Source organism: Antechinus flavipes, chromosome 3 (assembly GCF_016432865.1).
Source record: "Antechinus flavipes isolate AdamAnt ecotype Samford, QLD, Australia chromosome 3, AdamAnt_v2, whole genome shotgun sequence".
Lineage (NCBI taxonomy): Eukaryota > Metazoa > Chordata > Mammalia > Dasyuromorphia > Dasyuridae > Antechinus > Antechinus flavipes.
In genome coordinates, this window is record NC_067400.1 from 203,092,739 (window position 1) to 203,108,206 (window position 15,468).

Sequence of the window (15,468 nt, forward strand, 5' to 3'; positions counted from 1 at the left end):
TTTGGATTAGGGTCTCTGTACCACACACAACTTCTTGTAGTAGAAGTTTTTGACTATAAGAGATGCTTGCTTTACACTCAGCCAGAAGAGAGAATTCAAGGCTTTGTATTGTGAACACCAGCCTTATATGAAGAAGTTCAAAGTTTGTTGCCTGGCCCAGAGATCTTCTTGTTGAGACTTTAAAGGGCAGGCCTCAAAGTCAAAATTCCAAGGGGCCTGAACTGGTGACATTTCTTTCTAGTCCTAAGGTAAAAGAGCCAAACAAAGTTCCAGCTAAGGATTTCTGTTTAGCCAGAAGCTAGAGACTGTAGGATTATATTCAACCAGCAAAGTGCCCAGCAGAAAATAGCTTTTGACCTCAGAACAAGAAGCAAGTTAGGGACATCCTAGGAGGGCATCCGGAACCCTGAAGTTTTGGAGCTCAGTTGCCCAATTTACATGTATTCCTCATATTCCTTATGTTTGATTTCTATATTTACTGACTTTCCAATAAAGAAAGATGCGCCCTATGTTTTGGGGGGAAATGCTCTGAAGTAAATCTCTTACTATGCTCCAATAAAATCCCTTTGCTCTAAATTGTTTCTGCCAAGTTTCCTGTTGAAAAGTAAATATTGTCAGTTGGCAATCATGAATAAAATCATGTTTTAGGATTGTAGACCCAAAGAGTACCTTGAACCTGGAATAGTCAGACTAGGAGTTGGATATTGTGATCTAGTTCAGATGGATCTGAATCGGTCCCTGTTCGGGCGCCAAAATGTTAGAGTTCAAATGTTGGCGTTCTTGTTCTTCTCAAAGCACAGCCAGTTTAGAGGCTTAGAGCCCTTCGGATGTCTCCAAATCCAAAGGTTCTGTCCTTTAGCCTCTGCCTCTGCTTTCTTCAGCCTCCAGCCAGCTCTACTCTTCATGTCATTCTGGCGAAATCTCGACTTGTAGCTTCTTCACTCTCTGAAGAACTTCTTTGACTGGCCCATTGAAGCTCTATTTATGCTAGTGCTCTCTGGCCCAAAGAGCTTCAAGGGAGGTGTGAACTCATTGAACTCCAATGAGTAAAGGTGTGAACACAAGCCTTGTATTAATTAGTTCTACTTAGTACCTTGTTTCAGGTTCTGCCCAAAACATCTTCTTGTAAGATTAGATCAACTCTAATTAGTTAGCAGTTAGTAAGGATTCCAACAGTTGGAGTTGGGGCTTAGCCCAAAGGGACCATATAGGTTGAAGTAGTAGATATTTGAGAGCAGAAACATGAAATCTCACTTTTTGTTCTATGAGCTTTTTAGTGATTCTTCATTTTATTTCATAGATAGGTATAAGTGACTTCCATTAATACATATCTCCATGTATTTTCTTTTTTTTTTAATAATGGTTTTTTATTTTCAAAATGCATGCAAAGATAGTTTTCAACATCCACTCTTGTAAAACCTTGTGTTCCAAATTTTTCTTCCTCCTTCCTCCCCATTCTACTTCCCTAAACAGCAAATAATTCAATATAGGTTAAACATGTGCAATTCTTCTAAACATATTTCCACATTTATCATGCTGCACAAGAAAAATCATATCAAAAAAGAAAAACAAATGAGAAAACAAACAAAAAGAAAGCAAACAACAACAACCAAAGGTGCAAATACTATGTTGTGATACACGTTCAGTGCCCATAGTTCTATCTCTAGGTGCAGATGGCTTTCTCCCTCACAAGATCATTGGAATTGACCTGAATCATCTCACTGATGAAAAGAGTCATGTCTTCCAGGATTGATCATCACATAATCTTGCAGTTGCAGTGTACAATGGTCTCTTGGTTCTGCTCATTTCACTTAGCATCAGTTCATGCAAGTCTCTCCAGGCTTCTCTAAAATCATATACCATAACTTATTTAGCCACTCTCCAATTGATGGGCATCCACTCAGTTTCCAGTTCCACTACAAAAAGAGTTGCTACAATTTTTTTTTCACATGTGGGGCCTTTTCCCTTTTTAAAGATCTCTTTGGGATTAAAGACCCAGGAGAGACACTATTAGATCAAAGGATATGCACAGTTTGATAGCCCTTTGGGCAGAATTCCATATTGCTCTCCAGAATAATTGGATCAGTTCACAATTCTACCAATAACATATTAGTGTCCCAGTTTTCCCACACTTATCATTATCTTTTCCAGTCATTTTAGCCAATCTAAGAGGTGTGTAGTGGTATCTCAGAGTTGTCTTAATTTGCATTTCTCTGATCAATAGTGATTTAGAATACCTTTTCACAATTTATTTTCACAATTCAATAATTTTCACAATTATTTGTTTTAATTTGTTCACCTGAAAATTGTCTGTTCATGTCCTTTGATCATTTATCAAATTTATCAATTATCTCCATTTGTTTTCTAAGGGATCAGAGAATCTACCCCATTTGATGAGGCCTGTGCTTCTCAGACTTTTCTTGATTTTACACCACAGAAAACATATAAATGGTAAATGGGAAAACTTCTGAAAGAATACTAGAGCCATATGATGACAAATTGATCTTTATATTTCTTTTAAACATCTCTCAACCCAACCAGTTATTAGATCTCACAACTATAAAAAACATTCAGTAAATACTTGTCTATTGAATCAATTGAAAACATTCCCTAACATTAACATCATAAGGCCAAATTACTCCCTAGTACTTAATCTTCTCTACCTTTTTGGGAAGCTGGGCAGCTACCCGGCAAAATGCACAGAGCTCCTGGCCTGGGGTCAGGAAGACTCCAGTTCAAAGAGTTCAAAGAGGTCTTTAGATATTTAATAGTTGTGTGATCCTAGGCAAGTCACTTAACCCCTTTTGCTCCAGTTTTCTCATTTGTAAAATGATATGAAGAAAGAAATGGCAAAACTACTCCTATATCTTTTCCAAGAAAACCCCAAATAGGATCAGAAAGAGCTGGGCAGGACTGAACAACAAAAGCACTTTTTTTGCATGCCTTTTGATAATGAGAAAAATTATAATACCAAAAAAAAAATTGTTGTTTACCTCTCCCCTGAAGCATCCTGTAGGCTAAAAGGATTCTCTCATTTCTCAATATTTTTGTAGAACAATTTATAACGATCTCTACCTTGACCCTATTACACTTTACTTGGTATTATACTTATTTTTGCACATGTTATATTTTATGGATTCCCACCTCTATTTGAGTGTTCAAATTAAAAACTTTGGACTTCTGTTTCTTATTTTTAAAATGACTGGCTAAAAGTAATGATCAGAATTCTATAATTTTTATTTTATAGAAGGAGGCATGTGTAAAGCTCTAGAGTATTCTGAATTTTTTGTGTTAACTTGAGAGGGCAAATAATAGAAACTATTTCAGAAGAACTGGGTTCATATCACATCTTTACTCCTTACCTGTACAACCTTGGGCAAGCCAGAAAACTTTTTTTTGGCTTCAGACTTTTCATCTGTAAGAGAGGGAGTTAGACTAGGTGATCTTGAATGTTCATTTCAATCTTTAATTCTATGGATACTTGGATTTACTCCTGTGGATAATGTTAAGTGCAAGAAAAAGTGGGAAAACTGCCAAGGAGAGAAGTCAAAGGGGCCATTCATTTAGTTTTATAGATATGTTTTGTTTTTAAATCACATTAAATTCTGAATATCTCCTCTTTGCCTCAATCCATCTGATTTGCCCTTGAAACAGAGGTTAAAATCAAATAAAATATTAAAAGAATAACCACCACAGTGATTAACATCTGACAGGAAATGCAGTATTCCATAGTTACAAAACTCCCTGGCTCATCAAAAAAGGCCTTGTTTCTCAACTCTGAACTTAATAACTTAAAAAAAAGCGCATTTTGGAATATCCTACATATTACTAGAAAGACATTCCAAAAGTCTTAGTGTAGTTTAAGCTATGAAGCTTCAAACTGGTGCAAAGATTTTAGGAACATACATATATATACATATACACACACATAGGTATGTAACTGTATATTGATATATAGTGTATATATGTTGGGCATATTATATATGTTGATGTCAATATATCTACATATTAATATGTACAAACACACAAATATGTGTATCATATATATCAATATCTATTGGTATATATCTATCTAGATGTAGATGTTGAGATATAGTATATATGTATATGTTGCTATGTAGAATATATACCTACACATATCAGCATATTCAAATATATGTATATTTGTGTGTATTGTGTATATATAAATACTGTATATTTACATATGTATGTTGTGTATATATCAATCTATATAGATATGGTTATTGTTCAATCATTTTCAGTTGTTTTGACTTTTTCTGATCCCATTTGGGGTTTTCTATCTATATAGATATATCCACATACCATAATGTTTATATTGACATATAGTACATATAGCCTATGTACTGATATACAATGTATAATGGAAATCTATATATACATATATAGATGTATATTGCTTGATATATATATTCATACTTTTTATTGTGTTGCTATTGATATATTATGTATATATATCTATACAGATAAATATTTTATGTACATATCAATATTTAGATTTGTATCTATACTATATAAGTGTGTATTGATAGGGTGTATATATTCTATATTAATACATATTATTACTCGTCCAAATATACCCATGTATACAAATGTGTATGCACCCACATACACATCGATACACATTCTTCTTTTTTTTATTATTATAAGTTTTTATTGACAGAGCATATGCATGGGTAATTTTTCAACATTGACCCTTGCAAAGACTTCTGTTCCAACTTTTCCCTTCCTTCCCTCCACCCCCTTCCCTAGATGGCAGGCAGTTTCACACATGTTAAACATATTAAAATATTTCTTAACTATAATATATGTGTACATATTTATACAGTGTTCTCTCTTGTTGCACAAGAAAGATCGGATTTAGAAAGGTAAAAATAACCTGGGAAGAAAAACAAAAATGCAAGCAAACAACAACAGAAAGAGGCTACACACATTCTTCTATACAAACTACACCTTACTTTCAAAATTGTACCCTGTATAGGAACTCCGTACTGAACTTGTTCTCTTTGGTGAATTTAAAAAAATGTTAGTGTTTTTTTTTTTTTTTTTTTTTTTTTTTTTTTTTGGTGAGAAGACGGTAGAGGACATTATTATTGCTAACTTTCTTTCCGAAACACATTAAAAGCCAAGAGAAACCAGAATTTCAACCAGAGTTATGTAAACATAAGCAAATAAAAGGATTGCTGCACACAGTGGTCGTTCGTGGACTTGCTATTTTTTTTTTAATCATGAAAGCTTTATTAAAAATAACGTAGAGCACCGCGATTTCCTTGGACTGCCGGATAAACAGGGTACATTCACAAAGCGGGTGGGGTGGAAAAGGACAGCCGAGTAGCAAAGGCAGTAAACCCAAGCCGAAGGAACGGGTCATAGTTATCTGGATTTTGGATTCGGGACATCTTCTCTCTGGGTACCAGTATTCTAAGCCTCCATCTCCCCCTACCCCTCCAGGCCTGGCTAACAGTGGCCCCTGGGACAGAGCCCTGAGGCTGCGCCATAGACAGGTGAGCTAAGAAGTGGAGGGGAAGGGGGGGAAGGGCTGGGCAGGGCGGGTGGGAGGAGCTTGTGATTACCGCCCCCGCCGTCTCTCTTCCACCTCCTAGGTTCGCGGCTCAGGTAATTCCTCTCCTCGCGTCCTCAGGAACTTCCCCACCCCCCTCCCCGCGTGCCCTCTGGGCTCCCCCTTCCCTCCCTTTGCTGTCGGGAACGGATGCTTGTTTTTGGGAGCGGACGAAACTCTCTCCTCCTTCCCCAGCCCTGGGCCTTTGCATTAGATCTCCGCACACCTCCCTTCCTTGCTTCCTTCTTTCCTTCCTCCCTGCCTCCCTCTTCTTTGCAGTGCAAGCGTGGAGGGACTAGGAAGAAGAGTTAGAGGTCCTGAGCCCCCACAAAAGTGTTCCTGCGTGGCTCAGCTGTGGGCCTCGAACTCCGGGACTGGGCTCTCTGAACCTTCTCCCAGGGACGGCCTCCTTTGTCTGGCCTTTTGGTGCTGGCGTTCTTTGGCCCCTAGTCCTGCTAACGCTTGTCCTTCTCCCCGCATTTTCCGGCCACAGTTAAGTTCTCTAGCTATCCTCTCGCTCCTCCTTTTCCTGGGAGTTGGAATCACTGACCCACAGCCCGGACCGCGTTCTTCAAGTTTCTCTTAAGATAATTAAAAAAAAAAAAAAAAAAAAAAAAAAAGGTGGGTGTGGGGAATAGGAGCTATGACCTGAATTTAGGTGAGGAGGTCCAAGCCTGGGGGGAAGGGGGAGGGGAAAGAAGGTAGATGGATTATATGTAGCGAGTGTACTGCAAAGCAAGGAAATCAGCCTCCCCTTGCTGCCCTTGCACCTGCCTCTCTAGTAAGTAAAGCTCTCTTCTGCTTGTTTTTCTTCAGCTTTCTTCCGATTGCATAATTTCATAGAGAAGAAGGTTAATTACCTCCAACCGCTCTTTGTTCCCCTAACTCTTTCTCCCCGAAAACATCTACCCTCTTGGGGACTTCTCCCTCTGTGGAGCGGGAATGGAAGTGTGTCTTGCTCTTTAATTTATTTTCTGCTGGGTAAATGCATGTCCTCCTTTCTCTCCGCCCAGAGAAAAGTTTGTTTTTAAACCGAACCTTGAGTTAATTTTATTCATTTGGAATGTTTTGGGATTTCTAAAAGTAATAAAATTACTCATAAAGATGATTGACATCATGTCTGAAGCTTCTTGTATAATTGGAAGGACTTTTTCAATAGCTAAAAGCATCAGACAATGCAGATGAAATTTTAATCTCTTAAACTTGGAAGTGTTCTGGTGAACCCTAGTGAGAAAGACTTTAGGATTGCTAAACCCGCTGTAAAACTTGCTTAAGGCAAGACTTTGCATGACTTCACTGAAGTATGAAGAATACTTGTGTGAACAAACTGGCCTTCAAGCCAGTATGTATGATTAGACATCTTTTATAAAATTACTTTACAGTAATTAGAAAATTCCTGCTCGTACAAAGCTTTAATGCTTTAAAATACTTGTCTCATAGAGCAGTTTGTGAAGTGGATAGTGGGAAGAAGCAAGATTTTATATCTGTAAGTAACTTATTCTTTAAACGAAGACATGTTGAGTAAGTATTCTGTGGACCAGTTTTAATTTATCAGTAGTTAACTATTGGAACAACTCAGTTTGGGAACGTGATGAACTCAAAGCTTGGCATTTTAATATTCATTCCAGAGGTGTCTATAAGATACAAAAGGACCTTACATTGGAGCTCACATTGGAGACAGCAGATATTGACAGTATTTATAAGAGGATGGACATCTATCTTGAAATGAGCAATAGAATCTATAGTGTGAAGAAACTTCTATAAAAGTTAGAAACATTTAAAAAGGAACATTTACTGCCCTTTACACTCATAGTAAACTATGAATTCAACCCCATACATATGGGAGGGGAATCACAAAATTATGATTTGTTATCAGTAAATGTTTGATTTGTATGTCTATTTTATGTACTTATATACTTGGAGTCTTGTAAAATTTCTTGGACTAAAAGAGGTCTGGAATGGAAAAAGTTTAAGCCCTGCCCTATACCATAAATTAAGTGTATGTTATTATTGTGTAATAAAATGACATCTTTTAGTTGGATCTTTAACCTGGAAAGGAAAAGAAGGAAATTTATTGGATGTGTTGATATCCAATTTTGGATATATTGATGAGAAGTAACAGAATTCTAGATGGAAAATCAAATAGAATTAAGTCTTCCTAGAAGCTTTTCAAAATGAAAGGATGTGTGTGGGAGGGGAAATAGGAAAAGAAAACTATACCTTTCTCATATTTATCACACCACAAAATCTTAGGTTTCTCTCCACCTCCTTCTTACTTGATATCTAAATGTGACAGGCTAGCATTAAGTGTCCTGGGAATGAATAGAATTACTGCAAAAAAATAGATTGGCATCTTTGTATAGAATATTCTTCACTTTCTGCTGTTGAAAACAAAAGTTAGAAAATCTTGAAAATAGGGTCTTTTTCAAGTGTTTATAACTGACTGTTGGAAATGAGTTTTTTGAAATTCAGATGTAAGCTGTGTTTACTTTTAAAATTTAACTCAAAATATCCAATTTATTAAAAAATAAAAGAAAATAAAATAAAAACATTCTTTCTGTGTTGTGATAACTGCTTTTTTTCTTTCAGATTCCAGATTTGGATACTGGCCTCTGGCCTTTGGGTTGCCAATGAAGTATATACTGGTCACTGGTGGGGTCATCTCTGGCATTGGAAAAGGGATCATTGCAAGCAGCATTGGTACTATCCTAAAATCATGTGGTCTCCGAGTGACAGCCATCAAAATCGATCCCTACATTAACATTGATGCTGGAACCTTTTCACCCTATGAGCATGGTATAGTAGAGAATATGCTTTTATGGCTATTTAATACATCATGATTTCCCTTTCTTAGGGATGGTGGTATATATTTCAGGAAAAAATTAAAAATTCAAATGGGAGTGAGCTATATTAGGACAGCCTAATACCCCTTCTTTGAGGTTTGTTATTGTTCAGTTATGTCTGACTCTTCCTGAACTCTTTTTGGGGTTTTCTTGGCAAAGATATTGGAGTGGTTTGCCATTTCCTTTTCTAGCTCATTTTACAGATCAGGAAACTGAACAAATGGGATTTAGTGACTTGCCCAGGATCTAGCTAGGGACGATCTGAGGCTGGATTTGAATTCAGAGATATGAGTCTTCCTGATTTCAGGCCGGGTACTCTATGCACTGTGGTACCACTGCTCCATTCTTTTGGATTAGACTTGTTTGATTTCCTGGCGTCTGGAAATTTCTTATATTTCTTCTGTGGCTGCAGCTTGTTATTTAAGAAAACAACTGACTTATCTATAGCCTGAAACTTTTTTTTTCCATTAAAATTTTTTTTTTATTTTCTCAAGTTACATATAAAACTTTTTTTGGTTATATGTGTACATTAATTTTTACATATTTTCATGTAAATCATATTTGGAGAGAAAAATCAAAACAAAAGGAAAAAATAATGAGAAAAAAGAAAGTGAATGTAGCATGTGTTGATTTACATTCAGTCTTCATAGTTCTTGGAATGCAGATGTTTTTTTTCCTATCCAAAGTTTATTGGGATTTCCTTGGATCACTGAACCAAGAAGAACCAAGTCTAATCATAGTTGACCATTGCACAGTCCTGCTGTTGCTGTGTACAATGTTTTCCTGGTTCTGCTTGTTTTATTTAGTATCAATTCATGTAAATCTTTCCAGGCCTTTCTAAAATCAGCCTGTTCATCATTTTTAATATAACAATAATATTCTATTACTTTCATATGCCACAGTTTATTCAGACATTCCTCAAATGATGGGCATTTACTCATTTTCCAATTTTTTGCCACTAGCCCGAAACTTTTGACTCAGCTCTTTATCCTCTGAAAATAGTCTTTAACTTTTAAGCTCCTTAAAAAAAAATTGGACCTTTGACTTTTTTCAGTATGGGACATTCCTTTTACCTGTCCAATGATCAGCAAATGTCCTGCAAACAGTACAGTGTTAAGAGTTATCTGGCACAATGAGAGGTTGAGTCTATGGTCACACAACTATAGTGGTAGAAGCAGGATTTGAATTTAGATTATCATGAATCTAAGGTTAATTCTCTATCTACTTGTCCAGTGTCTCTCAACATATTTCCTTGTGAGTAGAGACCGTTTTATATCTCTGTCACTTAGCACAGTGTCTAGTACATAGAAGATGCTTGTTGATAAATGCTTGTTAATTTGATTTTTTTTAATTGTTGGGAGAGAAAAACCATAGAAGAGATAAAAAAAAACCAGGAAAAAAAAAGGGAACATAGCATATGTTGATTTACATGCAGTCTCCTTAGCTCTTTTTTGGTCCAAAGTCTATTGGAATTGCTTTGGATCACTGAACTACTGAACCTTTCATAGTTGATCATCATTCTTCATCATCATTTAAATTTTTTTGCTGTTACTGTGTACACTATATTCCTGATTCTGCTTGTTTCTCTCAACATCAGTTCACATAAATCTTTCCAAGCCTTTATTCCTGATTCTGCTTGTTTCTCTCAACATCAATTCACATAAATCTTTCCAAGGCTTTCTATAACCAGCTTGTTCATCATTTTTTAAAGAACAATAATATTCCATTACTTTCATGTACCACAACTTGTTCAGCCATTCCTCAATTGATGGGCATCCACTCTTTTTCCAATTCTTTGCCGTCACAAAAAGAGCTGCTACAAACATTTTTGCACATGTGGGTCCTTTTTCCTCTTTTATGATTTCCTTGGGATATATACCCCGTAATGGCACTGCTGGGTCTGAATGCATAGTTTTATAGCCCTTTAGGCATAGTTCCAGATTGCTTTTCAGAATGGTTGAATCATTTTGCAACTCCACCTTGTTGATTTGATTTAAATTTTCTAAATTGGATCCTAAAGTGGCCTATAAAGAGGCTTTTAAACTGTAAATTAAAGCTCTTGAATTACTTTTGTATATTTCTACTTAACCACTTCATTGAGTCACTTGTCAAACCTGAGGTAATTTCAAACGAATTTTACTAATAGCCTAATTCAGCTATAGTTAAGAGAGATCTAAATTTATTCCAAAGTCAAATAAGTGTATTACTTTTTTTTTTTTTTTTTGCATAGGTTACTTAAAATTGCCTGAGTAATTTAGACTGGAAAATCATGATTGAATGGGGTTGGATGGGCTCCAGAGGAGAAGTTGGAGAATGAGGCAGTTTGGGATAGTTGGGAGATAAATCCTGAAATAAGATTTTTGAAGTGTGAAAAATTAAGTTGGAAAAGAGAGCGAGACAAATAGAAATTCACAGAGAGAGGCAGAGAGTACATAAGTACAAAGTCGATTAACTAACAAAGTTTTAAATATTAATATTGTGATAATCTTAGTTCTATCACCATAAGACCTTTGGCAAATCAGTTAAACTCTTCGGTTCTAGCCCCTTCAATAGTAAATGAGGGGTCTGAAAAAAGGATTTCTAAAGTCTTTTCAAGATTTCACTTCATAATTCTTTGAATAATATAGATTCTGCCTGTGGGTTCTTTCCCCTCCACTTCAGTAAACATGTATTAAGCACCCACTGTGTGCCAGGACAAAAATGAAACATTTTCTAAGCTCAAGTAGCTTATATTCTAATGGGGGAGATTACTCTCTCTTTTCTCTCTCAAATATATTTATTTATACACACACATAAGTATTAAAGTTCAGGGTCATAGGAAATCCCCCAAATGTATTGGGATTCTGGATTGGTGTTGTGGGGTATCCCCAAAGAATTTGGAAGTTTAGGTAATTTCTAAGTCAGGAGGCAAAGATTATAATTGTAATGCTAATTAAAACAGGCTAAATTCTCAGAGAGGAAGATAGCCAAGAGCAAGGAGCAAATAGTTAAATTTATAGAAAAAAACTGTGAAAAATGGAGTTGGGGTATATGGAACAAAGAACAGAGCCAGGTAAATGACATCATAGGATTGGGGTCAGCATGGTTGGTGGGATGTTTGGTAATGAGAGCTAACAATGCACCCCCCCTCTTCCCTTCTCTCACAAAACTAAGAAGTACTCTTTGAGTCCAGATGAAAGATAGAAGCCCAGACTTTTGTATGACAAACCAGACATCCTTGAAGGATATTTTGGTGGAATAAAGATAGCGGGTCCAACTCCCTTTCTTTCACACACATTCTCCAAGGCTGTGCTATATCCTTTCCAATAGCTACGTTCTTAAGGTTACTATATTGTTCCCAAGGCCAAGATGCCTGAGTGTATTAGAAAAGTATTGGGGTCTGTTGGTCTCTTTTGGTCTATTGGGGTTTCTGATATATCATAAGGATTTGCAAAATGGAGCTGAGGCAGTTTTGTAGGGTGGTACACAAGCATGGAAGGGAATCAGAAAAGGGGCATTATGCCATTGATTGTAGGACTAAACCTAAATAACTGAATTTTGAAGAAAATTATGGAATAGCGGAGTTGAGGAAGGAATGCAGTCCAATGAGGGGATGGGGACAAAGTGTAATGGCATGGGATGTCCAGAACAGCCAGTGGGCCAGCATTGAGGGAGTACATGGAAGGTATTGTTGCTTAATTGTTCATGATCCCATGGATCTTATTGTCCATGGAGTTTTCTTGGCAAAGAATCAGTTTCTATTTCTTTCTCCAGTGGATTAAGGTAAACATTGGTTGAGTGGCTTGTCTAGGATCACACAGCTAGAAAGCGTCTGAAGTTGAATTTGAATTCAGGTATTCCTGACTCCAGGCCTAGAGGTTTATCCACTGAAACACCTAATTCTAGCTTCACATTTGGTAGCAGTGTATGAAAAAATAAGATTTAGTAATTCATTAGGTATGTGGAATGATGAGACCAAGATTGTGAACCTGAGTCTTTAGAAAGTTGGTACTCTCAGTAGTGATAGGGGAAGTGGGTAAGAAGAGTAGACTGAGGGAAAGTTGATGAGCTCTGCTTTAAAACTATTGGAAATATCTAATAATGAATTGGTAATATGGGACTGGAATTCAAAAAACTTGAGACACCAAAATATTGTCCCCAAAAATGCTAACCCATGAGAACTATCTCTGGATCTATCTATCTAATAATGACTGTGTTGTGGGCCAACCCTTTTCTTGTATACAAGTGACCCAGAATCAGCAGCAGTAGGTGTCTGGCTGCCTGTTCTTTACTTCACTTTGAAATTAATTAAATTTCTGTTTGTGTCCTGACTCTCTTATCTCAAGCCTACTTTATGGGCCACCCACAGATTGGGGGCTGGTTCCAGTCCAGTTGACAAAGTCAGGAAAGATGAGGGTTGAGAAGAGGCCATTAAATTTAGCAATTAAAAGCATTGATAAGAGCAGTTTTAATTCAGTGGTAAAGTTTAGAAGTCAGATTTTTGAGTTCTTAAAAGACTGATAACTGGAAGCACTGAACATGGGTAGTTTTTTCAAGGAATTTGATTGACAAAGGGAAAAAAAGATAGAACATATCTAGTGAGGATGGTGAAATCTAGTGAAATTTTTTGGGGAGGTAATTGGAGAGACTTGGGTATGATTATAGTCTGCAGAGAAGTAACTAGTGGACAAGAAAAGATTAGAATGAGAATAATATTGGGCTCAATCTTATGGAGATGACAAGAATTTTTTTAGTACAGATTTTAAAAAATAATTTCTTCTAACATGGTTTTTAAAATAATGTTAATACTAACCACAAAAGCAGTTGTTTCCATACTTTTGGAATTAGTTTTGGTATCACAACTACTGTCTCCAAATATGGAAAAATGCTTTGGAATTTGAGAATTCACTTTTTTTGGGGGGGAAGCAATCAGGGTTCCACAGTTAGCAAGTGAGGTTGGATTTGAATGCATACTGGGGTGGGTGCTCTATGTACTATGTCATCTAATGTCCCCGAAAATTCACTTTCATAAATAAATGAATTCAAAGAAAATTTGTTTATTTCAAAATATACCCAAAATAATTGAAGGTTCATTGAGGTATCACAGGATTAGGTCACATGGCTATCCTCACAATTTGTAGACCTGAGAAAATTGCTGCCAAAGGAAATGTTGAAGATATTAAACTTGGCTTCTTTCTGCAATCCTGGGTTAATGGATTAAAATGCATTTTAAGCAGGAAGTAAATCAGCTGTGTATTAAGCACAGAGAATTATAATCATGAGTTCTTTCAATCTGGCTTTTTTTTTTTTTTTTCAGCTTCAGAATAAGAGAGGGTTGTCAGACAGAAAAAACACTTATGGGAATTATTATGAGATATAAGAATGCTTCTTCAGACAGTTGGATATTTTTCATTATGATTTCCAGCATTGACAATTGAGGCTTCAAACTGAGTTTGGAATTGTCAATAAGATGTTTAATTCTTCTAAAGCAGCTTTAGAAAAGCTGACCCATAATGAGGATGGTCCATGTTTCGCAAGTATAATGGAGACCTAGAGACGTTTCTTCTTAATTAGTGACTGCATTATTTCCTTTTATCTTTCTAAAAATTGAAGTTTTATTCAAAATAATCTAATTCAAAATTTAGTCCTAACAGTTTCAAAGTAGAAGATGCTGGTGCTCTGAAGTTAATTATTACCTTTTTAAAATCTTTTGTGAAATATGATGAATTTGGAAAAGCAAAATCTTGAGGAGGGAAAATTTTAAGTAAACAGATTCAGATGACAATAACAGGTTTCATCAAAAGAACCGGAGGCATTTCCTTTTAAAAAAAAAAAAAAACCCTAATGTCTCATTTTGTTTAAAAAAAAATAATTTTCTAAGCATTTATTTCTCCCTTTTACTACCCCCAATTCTGAGCAACTTTTAAAAAGAGAAAAAAGGAAAACCTTTATAACAAATATTCATAGTCCTGCAAAACAAACTCACAGACTAGCCATGCTTAAAAATGTATGTCTTGTTCTACATTTTAAGTCCTGCACTTCTCTGACAAATGGTAGGTTTTATGTTTCATCATCAGCCCTCTGCTGATAGTAGTTTAATCATTGCACTGATCAATGTTCCAAATCTTTATAATATTGTTGGAAAATTTTACATTTTTCTTTTAGTTCTGCTTATTTCATTCAACATTACTTTTTAGAAATCTCCCCAGTCTTCCCTAACTTCTTATGTATAACCTATGTCAAATTGCTTGCCTTCTTAATGAGGAGAAAGAAAAGGAAAGAATTTGGAACTCAAAATAGGAAAAAAAAACTTTTAAATTGTTTTTATATATAATTGAAAAAATAAAATATTAAATATAAAAAAAGAGAAATTTCATTTCTTAGGGCATAATATTCCATTATAGTCACATATCATTTATTTAACCAGTCCCCAATAAGAGGGAAGTGATCCTTTTAGTTTCCATTTTTTGGATGAAAAAAGTAGATGTTTCTCCTGTTTATTAGTAAAATTTTTGCTAGAGGTTTTCATCCAAACATATTGATGATTAAAAGTAGATTTTTTTTAGTGAAATAAAAGTTATTAGGCAGAATATACATACATTGTACATACACTTATATTTCACATCAATACTTTTATACTTCATTGTATAGTGGAGATGAACTTAGGATCTTGCCTCTCAGCAAAACTTAAGGTTTGACAAATCCTACCAAACTGAAAAGGCTTTGAGAGTGGACAGATGATGAACAGTAATGTTCACAATCCCAGGACCAGCCTAAGTTGAAAAAATTGAGATTTTTATTAAGTTAAATGTATTTTTTAGCTGTAGCGTGTCATTAGGGTGGGCTGTTAGGAGGCATCATAGTCCACAAAATCAGGAAGATTGATCTGGGCTCAGATATTTATTAGCTGGGCAAATCACTTAATCACCAGCCATAACACTTCCTAACTGTGTGACCCTAGGCAAGTCATTTAACCCCAATTGCCTCAGGGGGAAAAAAAAAGATCTAAAAAGCAAAATATATGCAAAGCTAGTTTTCAGCATTCACCCTTGCAAAATCTGTGTTCCA

At 35.8% G+C, this 15,468-nt stretch overlaps 1 protein-coding gene across 7 annotated transcripts in view; it reads left to right on the top strand.

Annotated features, from left to right (window-relative positions):
* Positions 1 to 5,102: 5,102 nt before the first annotated feature.
* The window catches only part of CTPS2 (CTP synthase 2), a 148,406-nt gene continuing 138,040 nt past the window's right edge, over positions 5,103 to 15,468 (top strand). For 2 of the 7 annotated variants that reach the window (XM_051984447.1, XM_051984448.1), the window contains exons 1-2: positions 5,583 to 5,634; positions 8,168 to 8,374. In XM_051984447.1, coding sequence (XP_051840407.1) covers positions 8,209 to 8,374 — 166 coding nt within the window. In that variant the 5' untranslated portion in view covers positions 5,583 to 5,634; positions 8,168 to 8,208. The other 5 variants (XM_051984446.1, XM_051984449.1, XM_051984443.1 and 2 more) reach the window with 5 other exon arrangements.